This window comes from Sciurus vulgaris (assembly GCF_902686455.1).
Source record: "Sciurus vulgaris genome assembly, chromosome: 5".
Classification (NCBI taxonomy): Eukaryota; Metazoa; Chordata; class Mammalia; order Rodentia; family Sciuridae; genus Sciurus; species Sciurus vulgaris.
The window spans coordinates 169338710-169360055 of record NC_136465.1 but is presented as its reverse complement, the minus strand read 5'-3'; the positions used below and the strand labels follow the sequence as shown (position 1 = coordinate 169360055).

The 21346-nt window shown below is 60.5% G+C and overlaps 1 protein-coding gene and 1 long non-coding RNA gene across 3 annotated transcripts in view; one reads left to right on the top strand and one right to left on the bottom strand.

Moving 5' to 3' along the window:
• Positions 1-1584: 1584 nt before the first annotated feature.
• LOC306661510 lies at positions 1585-3423 on the top strand. Its single transcript, XR_013763888.1, has 3 exons — positions 1585-2093; positions 2794-2854; positions 3283-3423. It is a non-coding gene; the product is annotated as an uncharacterized lncRNA (long non-coding RNA).
• A 12366-nt stretch (positions 3424-15789) lies between these two features.
• The window catches only part of TOM1 (target of myb1 membrane trafficking protein), a 30097-nt gene continuing 24540 nt past the window's right edge, over positions 15790-21346 (bottom strand). Inside the window, exons 9-12 of one of the 2 annotated variants that reach the window (XM_079140153.1) lie at positions 19056-19131; positions 17519-17578; positions 16435-16474; positions 15790-16359 (exon numbers count right to left, since the gene is read on the bottom strand). In XM_079140153.1, the coding sequence (XP_078996279.1) occupies positions 16205-16359; positions 16435-16474; positions 17519-17578; positions 19056-19131 (331 nt within the window). In that variant the 3' untranslated portion in view covers positions 15790-16204. The remainder of the gene's footprint in view (positions 16360-16434; positions 16475-17518; positions 17579-19055; positions 19132-21346) is intronic. The other variant, XM_079140152.1, reaches the window with a different exon arrangement.

The window sequence follows — 21346 nt, the reverse complement described above, 5'->3', positions numbered from 1 at the left end:
GATCTGCCCCCCTCCCTGACCTCAGGAGAGCAGGATCACCCTGCTTCCCACTTCAGGCGGAGTTACCTGTCTTGAGCACACCTACCCCCAGGGACAAGGTGAGTCAAACTCTGGGGATGGCACCGGAAGGTCTCAGAGACGACCCCCTCCCAGATGAACAGGTGAATGACGACTAAACAGAGAACCTGTGGGACCAAGTCACCTCTTTAAAAGCCCCTGTTCCTGCCAACAGGCAGAATCTCAGCCTCTGGGACAGTCCCCTGTGCTTCTCCTTTGCTAGCAAAGCAATAAACTTTCCTTTTCCTTTTTCTCAACACTCCGTCCTTGTTATTGGGTTGGCATCGGGGACGAGGACCTAGCTTTCAACAACACTTTATTTGTATTATTTTTTTAATGCAGGAAAAGTTCTTGAAAGACAAAGATGCTTTGGGCCCATGGAAGTCAGAACGTGGCCCTGTGAGACTGGGCAGGGATCCGTGGAGAGGGAGGGCCTCCCAGAGCGAGATGCAAGCAGGAGCCGGGCTGGGAGCCCCCAAGCAGAGCTGCCCTGGGGGAGGAGGGGCCTCAGTCCTCACCTGAGAAATGAAAGGCAGGGCGTTTCCCTGGATTGGAAGCCTTGGTCGGGGAGGTGGGACAGGGCCACACATCACTGCGGACAGCAGAGACCTCCTCTCCAGGCAAAAACTGTCCTCCTGCATTTTTGATTTTAAATAGAAACAAACCCAAAAAGCAGAATGACTAGGTGAAAGAGCAGAAATATTTTTAAGTCTTATTGAGTCTGTTGCTTAATTATAGGTAGAAGGCATTTAGACCCCTGCATTTTAAAAAAAATTTTTTAGATGTTGATAGATCTTTATTTTATTCATTTATTTATATATGGTGCTGAGGATTGAACCCAGTGTTTCACACATGCTAGGCAAGCACTCTACCACTGAGCCACAGCCCCAGTCCCCTGCATTATTTTTCAACTTTGAAGTTTCCCTGTTTCCTATAGCAAACACCTCTCCTAACTGGAGTGTATGTGCATGTGCTAGCTTGGCTTTTCTTGAGTGACAGCCAGGAGGAAGGACCCTGTCAGCATCCTGCAAGGATGTGGGCTGTGTGGGTAGGGGTGACGACAGAGGAGGGTCAGGGAGCCACCTATTAGGGAAGGAAGGAAGGACCCTGGGGCGCCAGGAAGAGGCCTGTTCTACTACCTCCAGAGGAGAGGCTGAGAGGGTCTCCTGGAGGGCAGTTGACAGACCTGGGCCCCTGAGCAGCTGCTCAGCTGAGAGCAGGGACAGAAAGGGGCGTGAGCAGGGGAGACAGCAAGGGGTGGACAAGGAGGGCGCTGAGGCCCTGCCCAGGCCTGGTGGACTCTGAACTGCAGAGCCAGGAACGTGTGCATGGCCCCTGTCTGGCCGGCCCTCTGCTCCCAGCCTCTGGTCTGTGTAGATCTGGCTGAAAAAGGCCTCTCTGCCCCTGTGGGCTTGTGGGTGGAGCAGCCCTCGTGTCCCAGGCAGAATTAGTCCCTCAAAGCTCTCACGTGAAAGCCCTGACCTCTCACACCTCCGTCTACGTGGAGACTGTGTCAGGGCCCTTATAGAGGAAGCCAAACCAGGCCGTTAGGGTGAGCCCGACGCCACCTGGCTGGCACCCTGATAGGAGCGGGGAGGACATGGCCGGGCACAGGGGGGTGGCCATGAGAAGTCAGCCACGTGCAAGCCAAGGAGAGCAGCTGGGAGGAAACCAGGCCTGCTGCTCCTGGGCCTCGGGCTTCCAGCCTCTGCACCAGGAGAAGAGGCTGCTGTCCAAGCCACCTGGTCTGCGGGGCTGTGTCACAGAGCTTCCAGGGCTGCTCCAGTGTCCTAGGCTCCACAGCTGGAGAGCCGAGCCCACCCAGACTCCCCACTGCTTGCTGTCTCCCCTGTAATGTGAAAATTTTCAGATTCCTAAAGGGCCGCCTAAAGGACGGCATCCTTCCCTAGGCCTGCGGTGTGTGGCTCCCGCTTCTATTCACTCCTCCGACGGGAACCACTTGGGAACAGGTTGTAGACAGCAGGACTCTTCCCCACTAAGGCAAGGCCACCGTGCACACGGCCACTCTCACCCCTGTAAGCGCAAAAACACGGGAAGCAGACCTTTATTCCCTGGCGGACTCGAGCGCATTTGGGTCCACATTCCAGATGGGAAAATGGCAGGAGGGTTCTGGTTTTATAGGGTGCAAGGAGGAGGATATAATCACCGGAAACCACGCACTTCCAGTCTTGACCGTCAGGGGCCAGTTGTCCCTGAGGGACAAGTACTCAAATCTTGCCCATGGTTATTCAGGACTAAGTTGACAAAGCGAAGGCCAAGGTTTAGGGCCTGGCACTCCATACCCGCCCCTTTCCCCCAGGGCCCATTGTTAGGAAGGCACTGGGAGAGGTTCAAGGTCTGGCCGATTTCCCCGTCCCTTCTCCTGAGCCGCACCCTCCCTCCATTTTCTTGGGGAACTGTCTTACAGGTGTAAGCTGGGGCCACTGCTAGTGGCCAAATAAAATCGGGCAGAAAGAGGGGAAGCAATCCCCAGCCCTCCAGGGTACAGGTCACTGTAGGGACGGGGAGAAAATCGCATGTGGCCGGCTGCCCAGGGTCTTTATAGGCTGGAATGGGCGTGGTCCTGCTGAGTGACAGGTGGAGGTAAGGGTCAGTGGAGTTTTCCTGCCATTTGATTGGTCGCCGTGTGGCGCGCTGCCCTCTGCCTCAGCTGCTCCACTCTCCCTCCTATAGTCGCCCAAATTCCGACCTAACAATAGGAATCTTATTTTCCAGAACCCTTCAACCCGGGGCGTCCAGTGCTGAGGGATGGAACCCCAGGCCCGGTGCACACCAGGTGAGCACTCAGCCACTGAGCCACAGCCCAGCCACACTCTGTCCTGTCCTGCAGTATCTGGGACCCACCCCATTCCCACCTGGCACCCAGGAGACCCCCCTACCCATCCGCAATCCGGGGTCCCGTCTCGCCCTCCGTGGCTGCGTCCTGCCACTGTCTTCCCTTACATGGAAGGTTTGCTTTGCTGGGTGTTGTGGCGCATGACTGTAAAGCAGGAGGAGCTCAAGGTCAAGGCCAGCCTGGGCAGTTTAGTGTGACCCTGTCTCAGAAAAAAAAAAAAAGAGCGGGGCGTAGCTCAGTGCTGGAGCACTTGGCTAGCATGCACGGGGCCCTGGGTTCAACCCCTAGTACTGAAAAAAAATTATTTTGGAGGCAGAGGTTAGTCACCTGAAAATGTCTTGTGCTCTGCATCTGTCCTTCTCCTCCAGGTTAGATCCTGGCTGAACACGCGAGGCCAGAATACCGCATGGTGATGGTAAAGGAGATGGGGAAACGGCGCCCTGGAGTCGGCGGCAGGCTCCACGCGTCCCAGCGCCACATTCCCAGTTGCCCAGGCTGGTGACTGATCATGAAAGGCAGGAGAAGTGCCCTTGTGCGACGTGGATTGTCATCAAGCACAGGCCAGCGGGCTCTATTAGTCAGGATGCCGTCTCTTCCTCACGAAGCCTGGTTGCTTGAAATGTTCCTAGGCCTGGCTTCGATTCCACTAGTCATAAACTTTTAATGTCTCTGGGCTTCAGTTTCCTTATCCATAAAATGGGGCTAATAATGGTACTTCCCTCCTAGGCTTGTGTGACGGTTAAATGAAAGAATTCACATTAAATGTTTAACATCTGCCTCGCTCTCTGTGATTGTTCAGAAGAAAGGAATTGTTGGTTTTACTCAGGATCATTGGCAAATAAAAGTGCCCTGACCCTGGCACCTGTCTTCTTCCCGCTCCCCAGAGCACCTGAGCAGGGGGCAGAGGTGGGAAGGGTCTGACCAGCCCACACCGGAGGCCCCGGGAGCCCTGGGCTGCCCTGAGGAGGCTCCATGCACCCCTGGAACTTGTGAATGGCCCCTGCACTGGGCAGCGCAGAGCCTGCCCGCCGTCCAAGTGGCCCAGCAGGGCAGGGTGAATCCACCCCGCGGCAGCCCAGCGCCTGCTTTTCCTCCCCCCTCGCTGTACAGGTGAGGAAACTGAGGCAGTAGAGAGGAAGGGGGACCTACTAACAGGGGGAGGGGGCCAGTGGCAGAGTGGGGCCGGACCCTCATCTCCCACCTGCCCTGCCAGTTTCCACGGCAGGAGAGAAAGGTTTCTAAGAAGGGGCACCGGGGCCCGAGGTCTGGGCTGAGCCGCTCTGTCCTCCTCTCTGAATCGGAGCTGATTAAAACTGCCTCTTGGACTTTGGTGCCGCTCATAACCGTGTCTGTGACCTTCTGCACCGACTGTCAAGTGCCAGGAGGCATTTGGTTCCCGGGCCTCCCCCCCTGCAGCTCTTTGAAAGGGTCTCTATAAGGGTCTGAGGGCCTTCTTAAGAAATTCCAGAGGAGCCCAGCTTTTTACAGAGGGGGCATCAGCCTGGGACGGTGGTCTGGGGCTGAGGGGTAGATGGCATCGGGTCTTTGGCATCAGACAGCTGGGTGCTGGGCTCTGCCAGTTACTCACATCCTGACCTTTCCGTTTCACAGAGCCTCAGTTTCCTCAGGAAAATGGGACTGATGGTCTCAACTAGCCAGGGTCAAATGAGAACACGGGTAGGAGTCTGATTGGTGCGGCGTGTGGTGCGTGGTAGGTGCCTAGTCGGGGACCCTGCTTCTCTTCCCAAGGGATTATTCATATTGAATAATCAATAATATTGAATAATCAATAACAGCCATAATGAGCAAGTACGATGATGCGGGACTGTAATCCAGGGACTCGAGGCTGAGACAGGAGGATCACAAGTTCAAGGCCAGCCTCAGCAACTTAGCAAGGCCTGCCTCAAATATAACAAAAGGGCTGGGTTGTGGCTCAGTGGTAGAGCGCCCTGGGGTTCAGTCCCCAGTGTAATCATAATAATAGTGACAGTAGCAGCTGTGACAGCGGCCATGCTGCCCAGACTGGTCCCTCTCAGTTCTCGGGCAGCCGGTGTGGGTCCCTGTGGGTCCCTGCGGCTCAGGCCTCTAGCTGTCCGACCGTGGGAAGGTGAGCGGAGGCTGCGCTTCAGACTTCTTTCTGGGATGGGGCTGATGTCAGCGCCTGCCTTCCAGGCCACGGCGGGAGTCCAGGGGCCACCTGCCCGGCTCTGGTCTTCAGGGGCTCCAGAAGCCAGCGCTTGGTCCGGGTGCTGCCCTGCGGTGGTGCCTGTCACACGGACCCGATGGCTGTTGACCTGAGAAGGGGGAGTGCAGGTGGGGACACCGGTGGCCGAGCCCTGTGGCCCCCGCTCTGTCTGCCCCCGGCTGTGCTGAGGCGCAGGCAGGGAGGAGGGGCTCAGGGCCCGCCAGCCCAGGTACTGCAGGACGGTGGCTGTGATACCACCGTTGACCAGTGACAAGTTCTGCTCCCCCTAATGTTGAAGTTTGAACACGAGAGAAGCAGCCAAGGCAAGCGTATTACGCAGGTTTTATTTAAAGGTAATAATACAGACTTCTCCTGGGAGGGAGAAGGGGCCATGGCTGATGTTCTAAAGCCCCCAGAAGTGAGCGCACCCACCCTACATCTTTTATAGGTTAGGGTCTCCTTTGTTCTCCAGTCCTCTCCCCCTTATCTCCCCTTCCTGCCTATGTGACTAGGCCTGGTTTTGCATTAAGTGAGAAGCCATGGGCAGGGGGAGGGCCAAGGTGATTCAGGCAGGCAAGGGCCCAGGCCATCAATTAGCAGCTCCTGCCTGCAGTCCTTGATAAGGCAGGTGAATTTGGTCATCAATGGGCTCCGGAGATCCTTGACACTCCATTCTCCCAGGGACAGTCTCCAACTTCCAGAGGCAGGTGGCTTCACGGCTTCATTTCCTCAATTTGACCCCATCCCCATTTCTACACTAACTGCCTGTCCCCGATTCTGGCTTCAGCTTTATGGTGGTGGCAGACCAGTGACGGTGGTGGAGGGATTCTTGTCCCCAGAGCTCTCTGCCCTCTGGCTGGGCGGCTGGGCCTGAGAGCCAGCCTGGGGCCCCTGTGCTGCAGGGTGGACGGGGCAGCTGGGAGCAGGGCTCCCGGTGTGCGCGGTGCGCTCATCCTGACCGTCTCCCCAGGTTCCTGGCCTTGGGTGGCTGCCGCCCCTCCCAGGCCGCCCTATCCCCACCCTGCACAGCTCAGCAGTGGAGCATGCCGGGACCTCAGCTCTTCCCGCACTAGGAGACCCCTCCACAGATGAAGAGGCGGCCGGAGCCTGGGGTGTGGGCTGCGTGCGTCCTGGGAGTGGACCGTGGTGGCGGGCGAGGACCCGCTCCTGTATCTCTCTGTAGGCTGGGGTGGCCGACTGCCCCTCCTCTGGCTTGCAAGCAGCCTCTTCCCCACACAGGTGAGCAGGCCTGCTGCCCCTCAGCAGGACCCCAGAGGTTGCTTGAAGGATTTGAGGCGCTGGGTGGCCCCAGGGGGTTTTAAAATTTTTCTGGTTCCAGCTGAGTTACTTACTAGCTGTGTGACCGTGGGAAAGTCATTTGTCCTCTCTGGGTCTGCTGAAAGTCATCTGTGACCTATGTCATCCCTCTGGATGTTGGATTGGATCAGAAATCCTGAACTCCGAGGCGGCCAGGGGCTGACAGGCAGTCTGAGTGGGAGATGGAGCTGGTGGGTGGGGCCTGAGGCCAGCCGGAGCCCAAATGTGCCTCAAAGGGGAGACAGACCTCAGCTTCCCCAAATGTTGCCACAAATAATACCTCCGTTATTATTACTATTACTACTATTACTACTACTACTGTAATTATTATTATTTTGGTACTAGGGATTGAGCCCAGGGGTGCTTTACCACTGAGCACACCTCCAGCCCTTTTTATATTTTATTTAGAGACAGGGTCTCACTGAGTTGCTTAGGGCCTTGCTAAAGAGCTGAGGCTGACTTTGAACTCATGGTCCTCCTGCCTCAGCCTCCTGAGCCACTGGGATCACAGGCGTGTGCCACTGCGCCCAGTTTATTATCATTTTTAGACATTGACAATAAACTGAATTAAAAGTGAATCCCTCTGTAAGACCTGGCTTGGCTCCGGGGCCACCAGCCTGAGACCTCTGGCTTCGCTGGGTCTCCGTTCCCTCCCGCCGCCCGGCTGGCACTGACGGCTGGCTGTGTCTCTGCCTCCTGTGTGGGTTGTTTTTTGGGTGTCTCAGGAGACGTGACTGGCACCTGCCTCCTCTCCTGCGTCACCTGCCGTCCTGTGTCACCTGACATTCCCAAGGACACAGTGTCCACCCGACAGTCTGTGCCGGGAGATCCGGGGCCAGTCTCATCATTCCACCCCAGCCAGGCCTTCATGGGTGGCCTGTGGGTTCCAGCTCAGCTGCTGGGCTGGGTGTCATGAAGGTCGGGGGCTTTCAGTCAACCAAAAATCAACCAAGGCTGCTTTCCCCTGATGGCTCCTGTGTCTGGGAGAACAGGGGCTGTGGCTTAGTCCTCCCTTTAGCTTCAGAGCAGGGCACACTAGGGTCATGGTGGGAAAGGTGACAGTGACCACAGTCCTACAGGGGACACTGCGCCCACGTCGCTGAGCCAGAGGCCAGAGAGAGGAGGCTGAAGGAAGGCCCATCACTATATATATATATATTTTTTTTTTGGTCCTAGGGATTGAGCCCAGGACCTTTCACCACTGAGCCACACTGCCCGCCCTCTATTTTTATTCACAGACGGGGTCTCGCTAAGTTGCTTAGGACCTCAGTCAGTTGTGGAGGCTGGCCTTGACCTTGTGAGCCTCCTGCCTCAACCTCCCAAGGATCACAGGCTGGAGTCGCTGGAATCTCGGGCGTGCGCCCCGGGCCTGGCCCCAGCCCTTCCCAGTTTTGAGACAGGCTCTCGCTCAGTCGCTGAGGGTCTCGCTGAGCTCTGGAAGGGTTCAATGATCTCACGCTGCCACTCTGTACCCATCGAGCGCTAGGCCAGCCCGGCGACGGCTTGAGGGCTGGTGCTGGCGCTGGCCAGGTGAAATGACCCCCAGGGAGGGGCCAGCCCCCTCCTCTGGAGTGTGCACGGTTAGGGTGAAGCCTAGGGTTGGGGTTGGAGTTAGAGTTAGGGTTAGGGTTAGGGTTCAGGTCAGGTTTGGGGATAGGGTGAAGGTTGGGGTTAGGGTTGAGGTTGGTTTGGGGTTAGGGTTGGGGTTAGGGTTATGGTCAGTGTTGGGGTTGAGGTTGGTTTGGGGTTAGGGTTGGGATTAGGATTAGGGTTAGGGTTGAGGTTAAGATTAGGGTTGGGGGGCTGGGGAGATAGCTCAGTCGGTAGAGTGCTTGCCTTGTAAGCATCCCCAGCACTCCCCCCCCCCCCCCAAAAAAAGGGTTTTTTGTAGGGTTAGGGTTGGGTTAGGATTGGGGTTAAGGTTGAGGTTAGGATTAGTGTTAGGGTTGGGGTTAGGGTTGAGGTCAGGGTTAGGGTTAGGGTTGGGTTAGGATTAGGGTTAGGGTTGGGGTTAGGGCCAGTGTGAGCTCTGCTGGCCGGAAGGCACGCTCTCAGCCGGGAGTCTCCATTGGTGGTTGGCAGCGGGCGTGGCCCCAGGCTGATGCACTGCAGATTGAGGGGATGTCTGGTGGGGTTGTGTTTTGTGTGCCCCAGGAGAGGTGACGTGACCTGCAGTTGACCTGCCTTACAAACAAGCTAATTATAAAGCACCTCTGCTGCTCGCCCTGCCAGCTCCGAGTTGTCCGGGTTCAGAGCCCACACTGGCAAGTTGGTTCCCGCCCGGCTGGCTCTGCCTTCTAGAAACAGCACCCCCTCCTTCGCCCTGGGCCAGCGTGGGCATGTTGGGGGTAGCTGGGTGAAGCGGCTGACGCTGTTGGCTGTCTACCAACTGCCCTCCCCCGCCCCTTGATGCCGACCCCCAACTTGCTCTGGATCCAGGTGGAAACGCAGATCCAGGGAAGGCAGGTCCCAGCGGGCCCAGCGCCAAGAGTCTTAGACCTTTGGTCTAAGGTGTAGACTCTAAGACATCCCGTGATTATTCCATTCCTCTTTGCCTGTGTCATTGAGACGTGAATCCCATGATGGATGAATGATCTGTCAGGAGACCAAGAGCGGCCGCCTGAGGAGGTGACATTGGAGCTGAGCCTGAAGGATGAGTGAGTTAGTTTGAGGGTGTCCTGCAGGACACGTACAAAGGCCCTGTGGTCAGGGGTTGGAACTTTTGAGGTATGAACGAGCCCGTGTGCCTGAGTGCGATGGGGGCCAGATCCTGGGGACCTTAGAGGTCAGGCCAGGAGTGGCTCCCAGACCTGGGAGCACGGTTCAGTTGTGCGGGTTGAGGCTCCAGGTGCCCTATCGCGAAGTGCGGTTAGATTTGTCCTTTAAAATTTATTCTGGCTGCTTGTGGGACGATGCTGCGGGGTGGGCAGTGTCTGTGCTTTAAGCCAGGTCCAGTGAAAGTCCGAAGTCCCCCTGAAGACTCGAGTTGGATGTTCCCATCATGTTCCCGCCCCCAGCGCCTGTGCTTCCTCCAGGGTATTTCTGCTCGGTCTTCTGCTGACTCCTGTGAAACCTCAGCCCTTCTCCATTCCCGCAAAGCCTTGCTCTTGACAAATAAGTGTGAACAGGGCATTTTCTAAAGATCCTGGGGTTTCAGGGAGGGCTGGCACCAGGCGCCATTGGGGAAAGGCTTTAATGTGCCGCCCCCTCCTCCCTGTGGCTGGAACCCCCGCCCACAGGAAGTTCATCTCTGATCTTCCCCAGCCCTCTGCCCAGTGCCAGTCTCGAGCCCTCCCCGGGGCCCTCCTGGGGCCCACGCAGCCGTCCTAATGGCAGACCTAACTGAAGGGTGGCTGTTACCTCCAGTGCTGCTTTGGGCCCTCCCCCGCCCCCTTTGTGACCACTCAGGCCGTTTTTTTTTTTATTTTATTTTTTTCTCGTTTGAGCGGCCCGGGGATTCGAACCGTGGTCCTTGCGCATGCTAGGCGAGCGCTCTCCAAAAGGAGCTCTTTCTTCAGCTCCCACTCAGGCTGTTTTGCTAACTTTCTTGTCACTTTCAAGCATGAAAAACTCCAGCCTTAATTTTTTTTTCAGTACTGGGGTTGTACCCGGGTCGCTCTGTCACTGAGTCACAATCCCAGCTCCCTTTCTCTTTTATTTTGACACAGGTTCTCACTAAGTGGCCCAGGCTGGCTTTGAACTTGGCAATCCTCCTACCTCGGCCTCCGAGGAGCTGGGATTACCGGTATGGCCACCACACCGGAGCATTTTGAGACCTGGGCAGTTTCAAATTTAATCTCACCTCCAATTTAACACCTCCCTCCCGCCCCTCCCGGGCACCTCCAGGCCGCTGTCTGCTCCGGGGACAGAAGGGATGGCGTGAGGGCACACGTGTCGGGTGAACAAAGGGCAGGGTGGCAGGTGGGCCACTGGGCAGGACGGGAGGAAGGAGCAGGGCCTGGGCCCCAGGTGGCCCCCGCCGGAGCCTCCTCCCTGGCGTGTGTGAGGACGCTCTGCCGCACCAGCTCCGTGGGCGACGGGTGGACTCCTGGCTGGAGAGGAGCTGGGGCGAGGGGACAGTGGGACTTCCCACGGGGAGCAGTGGTCTGAAGGCCTGAATCACCAAGTACCAGGGCGGCAGAACGAGCGGGGCTGGAACAGGAAGCCAGTTTGAGCGCCCAGGGGCTGCTCCAAGGCTGCGTCTGCAGAGTCGAGAGCAAAGCCATTTTCCTGTGGGGCCAATGTGGGGCCAGGGGTCACTGGGGTCCCCAGGAGCAGAAGGCCAGGTGGGCAGGAACACGCAGGGCCCCTGGCTGGCGGTGAGAGCCCCTACCCTTTGCTCCTGTGCTTTTGGGCTGAGGGTTCTGCTCCAAGCCAGGGAGCCTGGGGGCTGTGCCATCAGCGGCTGGGGGTCAGTTCTTGGGACAAGGCTGCTGGGTGACGAGCCCAGAGCTGGAAAGAGGTACCTGCGACACCTTGGGTAAGTCTGAGCACAGAGGCAAGGGACAGGACTGCTGCTCCACACCTGGACAAAGTCTTGTCCACAAAGCACCTGCAGCCTACATCCAGGAACCAGGAGAGCCTGGTGGTGGAGCTCCTCAGGAACAAGCTCAGGGCCCTGCAGATGGCGGCGCAGACCGGAGGGTGCCGAGGAGACGCCCCTCGGCCCTTGTGTCTGCATCTGGCCAGCGGCGCTCCCTGCAAATCCTGGATTCTCTCCTGCTTCTCTTGCCAGCTTGCTGTGTGGTCTTGGGCAAGTCTCTGCACTTCTCTGGGCCTAAGAAAGGTCACAGCTCTGACACTTCCGTCTCCACTGGGGCCACCCGCCCCGCCCCTGCAGCTGCCTCTGCCCTGCGGCTGCTGGCGACTGAACAGCACCTCGCAGCCCAGCAGATGCAGCAGGCTCCTGGCACATCTGTGCGTGTGAACACATGCACACACGTGTGCAGGCAGGCACACGTGGGGCCTTTGCTAGCCTCAGCCCTAGAGTGAGATGCACGGCACCTGACTGCCCCCAACCCTGTAGCCAGGTTCCCTCTCTTTCCAGAGAGGGGCCAGACTGCCTGCCCTTCCCAGCACCTGACCGCCGGGGACCTTCCCGACTTACCTCCTCTGTGACACGGGGCTTCCCCGGCTGAGGTGAGGGCTGGTGTGCGGGCAGGGGCCACGCTACCCCTGTCGTCCCGCCTGCTTCCCTTTCTGGGGCAGGCTGGGGGTGGGAGGGTGTCCCCCGCCTGGGTTTCGCTTCCTCCTGCTTCCCAAGCTTGTCCGGCTGAGTCCCCTGCTGGTCCTGGGGAGGGGGACACACCCAGGGCCCTGCTGCCCCACCTCCGGATGTGTGGGTTTCTCTCCTGCCACTCCATTCTTCTCGGAGGGGGATGGGGGATTTGGAGACAGGATGAATAGCAAAGCGGGAGGCGACCTTAGAATCCTGAGTTCACTTCCCTGCTGCACAGATGAGGTCTGGCAAGAGGAGAGGGCCGGCCCCAGATCGAGCAGGATGTGGGTGGCCACGTGGGCTGGGAGCTGGACCTGGCGGAGTCTCCCCCTGTGCCCTGCGCTGCCCCCTCTGTGCTTGTGGGCTGGGTGGGGGCTCCCTCGTTCTCAGGCAGCCGGGGACCCGGAGCCTCCTGGGACGGGGTAGGGGGGCCCATCGGCCGAGGGCCTCCTCTCTTCCCTGTCTGGTACACTCCAGTGACCTCTGGCGCCTAAGTACCCTGCTGGCTTGACGCGGATGCACCGGGGAGTTGGGGTGCAGGTGGGCGTTGGGCTGCCTCCGTAGGCCAAGCGCAGGGTCTACCAGCCACCGCAGGGGTTGGGGTGGAGGCTGGTGTTACATGCCCCGCCCTCTGGCGAGCTAGTTCCCCGGGGGTGGGGGGGGGGGGGGGGACAGGCAGCAGGCCTGGAGGGCATGTGTGTCCCCACAGAGTCATGCTGAGGCCCTAGTCCGCAGAGCCCCGGCTCTCAGCATGGGACTGTAGACAGGGCCTTTGAACAGGTGATTAAGGTAAAATGAGGTCACTAGCCGGGTCCTAATCCAACACCACTGATGTCCTTTTAAGAGGAAGAGGTCAGGGATGTGTCACACAGGGGCGGCCACATGAGGACACTGGGAGATAAGGCCACCTGCAAGCCGCCCAGGGAGGCCTCAGGAAGCACCCTGCCACCCACTCCTGCTCATGGCCCCCTGGGCTGCAGACTGGAGAGGACCCATTTCTGCTGTCTCAGCCCCTGCTGGGGGCTCTTGGCTTGGCAGTCTTCACAGACACACCGACGGGGGACTTCTGAGGTGGGCGGGTCGTTTGGAGGTGCAAATCCTAGGATCAGACAAACACCTGGATGGTTTGTGGGGACGGTGGGGCTTGGGGGACGGCACTTCAAGACGCTTGCCCTGACCATCTTCCCATCCCAAGGCCGTGGGAGGGCTGAGCCTGGCAGGGTTGCTTCAAGGGGTGGGGTGGGGGCTGCAGTGGCCCAGAGTGGGGATGGGGACCTGGGCCCAGTGAGGAGTGGCTGTCCAAGCAGAGGCCACCGGGCCACTGGAGGATGGCAGGGAGGACGTCAGCAGAGGCTGGGCAGGGGCAGCAATGGACTGGTTACGGTGGAGACTGAGCGCAGGAGCAGGGCGTCACAGATGTAGAGAGAGAGGAGAGGAGAAGAGTGGGGGTCTGCGGTGCCGGAACGCAGCTGGAGCTACTGCCTGGAGCGCACGACTTCCACACAGAGACCGGGCGCTTCTGTTGAAGTCCCTCACCAGTCTCCCGGCTGACCCAAGGTGTGCGGCCAGGCCCTTCAGCCTCCAGCGCTCAGACCTCGACCACTATTTCTCAGCCTCTCGGGGAGCCTGTAATCCCAGCAACTCAGGAGGCCAAGACAGGAGGATGGCAAGTTCAAGGCCAGCTTGGGCAACTTAGCAAGACACTGTCCAAAATAAAGAATAAAAAGGGCTGGAGATGTAGCTCAGTGTAGTCTCCCTGGGTTCAATCCCGGTACTGAAAAAAACAGCCCCACCAGTAAGGCGTGCATGCGAGCATAAGGGGCAAAGGGTGGAGGGCAAGGAGCCTGTGTGAGGCAGAGCCTGAGCTGGCAGCCACCCTCACCTCCCAGGGTCATTATAGGATAGTGGTCCCCATCCCCGAGTCCTGGTGGGATGGGCACATGCAGCACTGCTGCCACCGTGTGGTCATCACGGGACACTGACGCCCGGGACAGGCCCAAGGCCTGCACCACCCAGCCAGAGCGCATATGGCCACCTTGGAGAGGCAGGGCTTCCTGGAGCGCACATTGCATGGCCGTTCTGTCTGCTCCCATTGCTGGGATCAAGGCGGCCCTGGCCACCCTTGGAGCAGCCCAGACGAGGAGGGACAGGCTCTAGTTCTCATCTGCCGGGGATTAAGGCAGAGAAGTGGCCCTGAAGGGAGAGACCACAGAGGGGGGCCGGGAAGATCACACTGGACATTGAGCCGGGGGGTGGTGCGCTGAACTGGGGTCTGCAGCCAAGGCTGCCCTGAAGCGGACACAACTCAGATGGCACTCTGGCCAGCGCCGTGCTACCTGTCCGTCCAGTGGAACCCACAATGCCCTGTGACTGAGCAACTGTTATCAGCCCATTTTACAAGTGAGGAAACTGAGGCAGAGAGGTCAGGTCCTTCACCTGATGACACACAGCTCAGAAGAGGCTGCATTAGGATTGACTGTGGTGTGACAGCTGGAGAGGTCAGGGATGTGGACGCTGACGCTGTGCAGGAGGTGGAGGGTCAGTGTCCAGCTCCAGGCTGGGACTCCACCCACCCAGGCAAGGCAGGAAGGGAGAGAGGCGGAGGTTCTGCAGAGCTCCCGGCGGCTCGGGCCAGCACTTTCCTGCAGGCTGGGCTTCTCCCAGGTGCTCCTCTGCCCACCTGGCCTGGCTCTGCTCTGGCCCCGCCCTGAAGCCTTGATGTCCCTGGCCTGCAGTGACCTTCCAGGGTGGCCAGTCCCAGCAGGAGCAGTCAGACTCCATGCTGCCCGTGGCACCGGGGGGAGGCCCCTCTGCCACCCCAAGCACCAGGCTGCTGCTCCTGTGTTCACCGCCACGGTGGCCTGCCTGCCCCAACGGCTTCCTGCCAGGGCCTCCCTCACCCACCGCCTGGCCCAGCAGCCTCTTTTCTGGAGGAGGAAAGCTCCCTGCGGCCGGTGCTGTCCTAGCCAGCGGAGCCCAGGGACCTCCCAGGGCCCTTCCGGTCTGCACCCCAGGGCCTCTGGCTCCATCTCTCCCTGGCTTGGTATCCAGCCGGTGGCCCTGACCTTCATCTCACGCGGGACACAGCTGTCGGGCGTCTTCATCGCCTCCACCCCGCAGGAGCCACGGCACCTCGGGCTTCCCTCCAGCCCCAGTGCGGCGCCTGGCTCAGCGGTGCTCAGGAACCTGCTCACAGGTGGCACCAACCACCAGCAGTTTTACCCTGGCAGGGCTGGGAGCCCCTGGAGCATCCGTGGAAAGTTCCTGGGGCTTCCTGGTGGCCACAGGGAAGAGCTGGCCTTGGCTTTGGTCCTTATGAAGTCACGATTCCCCTAAAGGCCTCGTGTGGAGAGGAGGGAGCAGCCGTGGGGAGTGGGCAGCAGCGGGGATGGGCCCCGTCTCGGTGTGTAACTCCACCCTCCACCAGGGCCTTCTCCCCACCTGTGAGTGGGGCTGGAAGCTGGGGCCCCACAGGGATGTCTGGGGTGTGGCTCGGGCAGGCCAGGTGTGATGGGCCTGGCTTGTCCGCAAGCCCTCATCAAGCTTGGCCTGGCCCACCATCCTGGGGGCAGCACTTCGGGCCGTCCCCTCCTTGGGCATGGGTGGGAGAGGGTCCTTGGTGCCTGCCTCTAAGCTGCTTTCTTTGCCCCCGCTGTACCTGGAGGGCCGGGCTGGGCCTGGTCTCCCATGGGCCTAGCTCCAAGCCACGCCTCAAAGCACAGGTGCCACCCAGAGATGCTCACTCCAGGCGCCTAGCCCCGTGGACCTGGGTGTGCTGGCCACTGTTTTCCTCCCTGGCTGCCCTCTTGGGCAGGTGAACCTCTGGGTTTCTTCTCACCACCACCAAAAAGGGCTGGACTCGGGGTGCCTAGAGCCCAGAGCAGACCCTCCTGGGCACCTGGGGTGGAGTCTGGACTCAAAAAGGAGGTGCCCCAAGACCCAGGTGCTGTGCTGCTCAGAAGGACGCAGCCGGCAAGGTGGTTTCTGTCTTTATTGGGGGACACAAAGGGCACCTCTCCCTGTCCAAGGTGATTGTCCAGCAGGGTGTGCAGCCTGCCAGGAGAACTGGGAAAGGGGGGAAAGGCAGGGGAGGCGGGGGCCCTGGTGGCCCCGGGCCTTGCAGCTGGGGGCTGGCGAGGTCTTGCCTCCCAGGGGTGGTCTACCCAGACAGCAGCGCGGCGCAGCCTCCGCCCCAGCCTCACACAGCAAGCCAAAGCCTCCAGGCCCCCAGGCAGGGCCAGGCCTGGGTAAGGGCTTGCCAGGCAGTGTGGGCTGAGGCGCCTCCAGGAAGGGACCAGGTGGGACCCCAGGAGAGCAGAGTCACAGCAGGAAGCAGCCAGGCAGCTGCCTGGAGCCTCCCGGTTCCCGGCAGCGGCAGGAGGGGCAGCCAGGGTCCAGTGGAGAGCTGACCCTCCCCAGGTCACCCCTGTCCTACCTCCCAGGGCAGCATGGCCCAGCTCCATCCTCCTGGAAAGGGCACCCAGCCACCCACTAAGCAGCCGCAGTGCTAAGGGTGGGAGAGCCCAGGGCTGGGGCAGCAGGCCTGGGCAGAGGGGCGCCAGGCCCCGGCTCATAAGGCAAACAGCATGTCGTCGTCCTTCTCCTGGGTCTTCTTCCGAGGGGCTGTGGCAGGAGGGGGTCCTGGGGGCCCCTCACCTGAGGGGCTGGCGAGGTTGGGCAGCCGATCGGCAGCTTTGGCCCGTTCTTCCAGGAACTTGTCAAATTCTAGCGGGAGAGAGAGAGAGAGGGTGGGCTGGGAGGCAGAGTCCAGGGTCAGGGGTGGGCAGGAGGGGCTACTACCTTCACTGGTGACACCCGTGGGCTCCTCAGCATTATTCCCCTGAAGAAGCAGAAGGAGACAGAGGTCAGAGGGCCACCAGGACTTGTCCATCCTGCGTGGTGGAGTGTGGCTCGGCCCCTGTGGACCCAGCCTTGGTGACACGCTTGGGCTCAGCCTGGCTAGCCCAGGACCTGGACCGTGGTCCCCCTCCCACTGAGTTGCAGGTCTTGGGTGTCCTGTGACTTCCCTGAGCCTTGGTTTCTCCTTCCTTTAGAACAGAGAGGCTGAGGCTAACTTGGCGGGCTGCATGCGGATGTCCAGCATAGGTGTGCTGCCCAGGGACCCTCGACGGGGCTAGCTCCTCCAGGGTCCAATCAGGCGGACAGTCTGGCCCGTGGAGGGAAGGCTGACCCCCAGACACAGGCACTGTGCTGAAGCTGGGGGCTGGGGAGGCTGACTGGGCACAAGCCTGTCTCTCAGCTGGCAGAGGCAGGAACTGGCCTGGAAGTTCCAGTTCTTGTTTGGTCCTTGGTGCTCAGAGAGGTGGGTGACAGATACTGGGTTAGGAGCCCTGGTTGCTCCTGTGCCTTCTGGTCTCTGGGGGCAGGGCAGCAGGGCTTGGGGCTTGGACTGCCTGTCCTGGGTGCCTCCCTTAGGGAAGAGTGGCTAGTGCCCTGGGCCTGGGCCCCTGCAGCTGCCTGGCAGTCTTCTGTCTGTGCAAGAGGGACGACAGTGTCCCCTGACGGTGGCTGGAGATCGCCATGAGTTGCAGGGACATGACCAGCACGGCTGTGGTTCCCTGTTGGTCTCAAGCTGATCCTGTCTCCCCTACGGGGCTGATACCCCCTGGCCTCAACCAGGAGCAGCTGGTGGTCAGGATGGCCTTCACCATTCCCTCCTCACCATCTCCTTGCCTGGTCCCTCTAGGGACAGCTCTACCCTGATCTTGTGCACTCTTTCTTTTATCGGTGCGCCCAGTGTGCACAGCGGTGGAATCTGTTCTGCACACGCACACGACAGAACAGCACTGTGGTTGTGGCCATTCATTTTTCAGGAGGAAATGGGATTTCCTGCCTGGTGGGCGAGGGGTGAGCCCCGACTTACCACATCGGTGGACAGCCACTGCTCTATGTCCTCCATGAGGCAGGCCTGGGTGACAGGGATCTGGAAGGAGAGGCAGGGGCGAGGCAGTGAGGGGCAGCGCCCTGGGTGACCAGGCAGAAGCCTCAGGTTCGCCAGCTGGGTGGCAGTGGCTGCCCGTGCCTGCCCGAGCTTCCTCTTTGGGATGGGCACCTCCTGCTGAGGAAGAGGCCTTGGGATTCCCTCTTTCAGGCAGGCACTGTGCCTGGCGGTGAGGGGGTGCAGCACCCAGAGACCACGCAGGGGGTGGCACGGGGATACTGGAAGCTGGATTAGGGTCAGGGCAGGGGGAGCGGCGCCCTGAGTTCTGACGCGCCGAGTGCAGTGGGGCTCCTGGCTGAGGACAGGGCAGCATGCAGAGGCCCAGGGAGGGACCGCAGGTCCTGTCTTCCGGCACCTGCACAGACTCGGTTGATGACAAAAGGGTGCAGAAAGGCCTGAGGGGAGGGAGGTGCTGGGTGGACCAGGCAGCGGTCTCAGAGGGTGCCATTCCATGGGGTCATTTCACTTTGGGCCTCAAGGACATGGTCTCTGCCACGATGGGAGTGGCTTCCTTCTCTAACCACTCTCCAGCTGGAGGTCACGGGCACAGACTGTCCTGAGGCAGCGTGACTCCTGGCCACCTGCAGAGGGCGCACACAGCGCCTGCGCAGAGCGGAGGTGCAGGCGCGGAGTTGCTGCTTAGCCATTTCCAGAAAGAGGGGGAGAAGTCTCTCCAGCCAAGCCCGCATGGTCTCTAAGTCTGTGGCCCAGTGCCAGACCCCATGGGTGGCGCTGCCCAGAGAGGGCGGGGGCCGGCTTCGCAGCCGCAGCAAGGGCTCCAGCTCCCTGCCGGCTGTTCTGCCTGTGCAACCCTGGCAGCCAGAGCAGACAGCAGGACGTGCTGGATGGCGGCCAGTCCAGCCATGTGTGGCCTAAGCCGCAGCCCCTGGGGGTGCAGAAGTGCCGAGTGGTGGCAGGTGCCGAGCACAGACCCGAGGTACTGGGTGCCCCGGCCCTCTGCCTGGCTCTGGGCTGACTCGAGAGCAACCCAGAAGCTGAGAGACGCAGCAGGGAGCAGGCAGTCCCCAGAAGTCACAGGCTCTGCCTTTCCCCTACCCGGAGTCGGGCTGATGACTTTAGAGCCTGTGTCCCGGGTCCCTTCTCAATCCCTGTGTGATTAAAGTCAGTATAAACGTCCCTCCTGTGCCCAGCACCTTCCAGTGGCTTCTGCCTCAGTGGGGGCAGAAGGCAGCCATCCAGCCGCCCTGGCCCCGCACCCTTGTGCTTCCTCTCCCACCACTCAGCCCCACGGCCTGGGGAGCCGCCGTGACCCGGGCCACACATGCCCACGGAGCCCCGCCCTCGGTGCTGGAGGCCCCTCACGGTGCCAGGAGCAGGCAGAGCTACAGGGTGCCTGGAGCCACGTCCTCAGCTGCAGGACCAACCGGAGAGCCGGACGGGGAAAGGGCTGTGGACGCCTGGGTCTAGGGCCCCGCCTCGGAACAGGCCCTCCGCTTACCCCTCCAGTGCTCTGCTGCCGGGCGTCCAGGGCTCCAGCCAGGCCATCTGTTGCTTGGGGGGCTTCATACTTGACCCTGAAATGCAGAGGTAGTCGTCCATCAGTTGCTGCCCTGGCCACACCAGGCCTGGAGGGGATGCAAGGGTTTGGGGGATGAGCAGGACTCCGGAGTCCCTGTGTGGACTCGGGTGGGACCTGGGCAAGGGCAACGCAGACCACAGGACGGGCAGGGGCTGAGGGCCCCCTCTCCAGGCCTGTCTGGGAACGGAAGGATCCCACTGTCTGCCTCTGGAACCAGGCTCAGGCCCATGACCTCCGTGACAGGTGTCAGCAAAGGCTGGAGGACTCAACGGGTCTTTGTCCAGACCCAGAACAAGATCACCAAGGGCGATGGCTGGATTCGGCCACGCTAAGGAACAGCTGCACTGACCCCACGCTCTCACTGACCCCACGCCCTCACTGACCCCACGCTCTCACTGACCCCACACCCTCACTGACCCCACACTCTCACTGACCCCACGCTCACTGACCCCACGCTCTCACTGACCCCACGCTCACTGACCCCACGCCCTCGGGCAGTTACCCACGGAGCCCTCTTCTGAGCACTTCCATCTCACAATTCCAACTGGCCGGGAAAGGCTGCTCTGAAGGGCGCCACTGGGCTGCTGCTGAAAGCAAGCGCGTGGGCTGCCCGGGGCGGCATACCCTGCACAGGCACACGCCTCCCTGATGACCCACCCTGCTCTTCTAGATGTCCCTGGGGAGGTCAACCAGCCCGGCAGGGTGGAAGGTAAGGGGATGCCACTCAGCTGCTGGCAGATGAGGAAAGGGCGGGAGGCGTGTGTGCTGTGACCCAGGTGCAGCCTCAGCGGGACCCAGAGCGTCACCCCAGAGTGGAGGGGAGTTGGGTCAGCAGGGCGGCCGCCCAGGCAGGCCCTGGACCGTGCCCTGACGTGGGGAGGGTGGCGATTCCCAGCTTAACGGCAGGCTGAAAAGGTGGGACGTGGCCTGGGCTGGCTCGCGGAGGGGAGGCGGCGAGCCAGGGGTTCCAGCCAGGGAGAGCCTGGCACAGGGAGGGCTCGGGTCGCCCCAGGTGGGGGCCGCTGTTACTCTGCTGAGGCTGGGGACTCGGAACTGGGACCACAACACGTGGAATGGGTGCGACCCAAGATGCCCTCCCAGGAATCGGTGGGCGTCACTGAAAGGGTTTTTTTTTTTTGGTGCTGGGGATGGAACTCTACCACGGAGCTGCATCCCTAGCTCTTTTCTTTCAATTCAAAAAAATTTTGAGACAGGGTCTGGCTAAATTGTCCAGGCCGGCTCAAACTTGTGACTTTCCCGCCTCAGCCTCCGAGTTGCTGGGGTTTCAGACCTGTGCCAACAGGCCTGGCTTGAAAGGGACTTCTTTTTTAAATTAAAAAAAGTTTTTTTTAGTTTTTATTTTTGGAACTGGGGATTGAACCCAGGGTGCTTAACTACTGACCACACCCCCAGCCCTTTTTATATTTAATTTAGAGACAAGGTCTCGCTGAGTTGCTTAGGGCCTTGTTAAACTTCAGAGGCTCGCTTTGAACTGGCAATCCTCCTGCCTCAGCCTCCCGAGCCGCTAGGATTATGTGCCTGGCTGAAGGGGGCTTCCTGAGTAGACCCCGTGTCCGAGAAGCACCGTGACACACCTCCCCAGAAGGCACAGGAGATGGCAGAGCGCGACTGTGGCCGTGAATCCTGTCCCGAGGCTCCTGTCCCCGTGAGTGCGGCTTTGTGGGGCCATGCTGAGCCACCTTCAAGCCAGAACGGCTGGGGAGTGCGCTCCCCTCGGTCCCTGGCTAAGCAGGCAGCGGCGCTGGGAGACTCAGAGGCCCTGCTTCCCCTCACTGTGCTCCTTCCTGGTCCTTCCTGCCCTGCCTCTCTCCTGCCCAGGGAGGAGCCCTGCACCGGGCCTGCAGCCGCACAGGGCAGCCTGCCTTGGAGGGCCCCCACGACCTCCTGGCCAGCGGCTGGCTGTCCTACTCCAGTGCAGGACGGAGGAGGGCCTCTCCTCAGATGGTCCCAGTGAGGCTGCTGGGCAGGGACAGACTGGGTCATGTGGTAGGACACTCATCCAAGTGCTCCGGGCCCAGGGTGCTTCCTGACCGTCCCCCAGCCCCTCACTGTCCAGTGCGGGAACCCTCTCCAAGCTGCCTGCCCCTCCGCAAGTGCTCCCTGCGGCACAGCAGCCCCAGTGTGGGCCAACCTGCCAGGAGACTGCAGCCCCGAGAGCAAGCTCCGGGTGGAGCTTTCCTGTCCTCTGG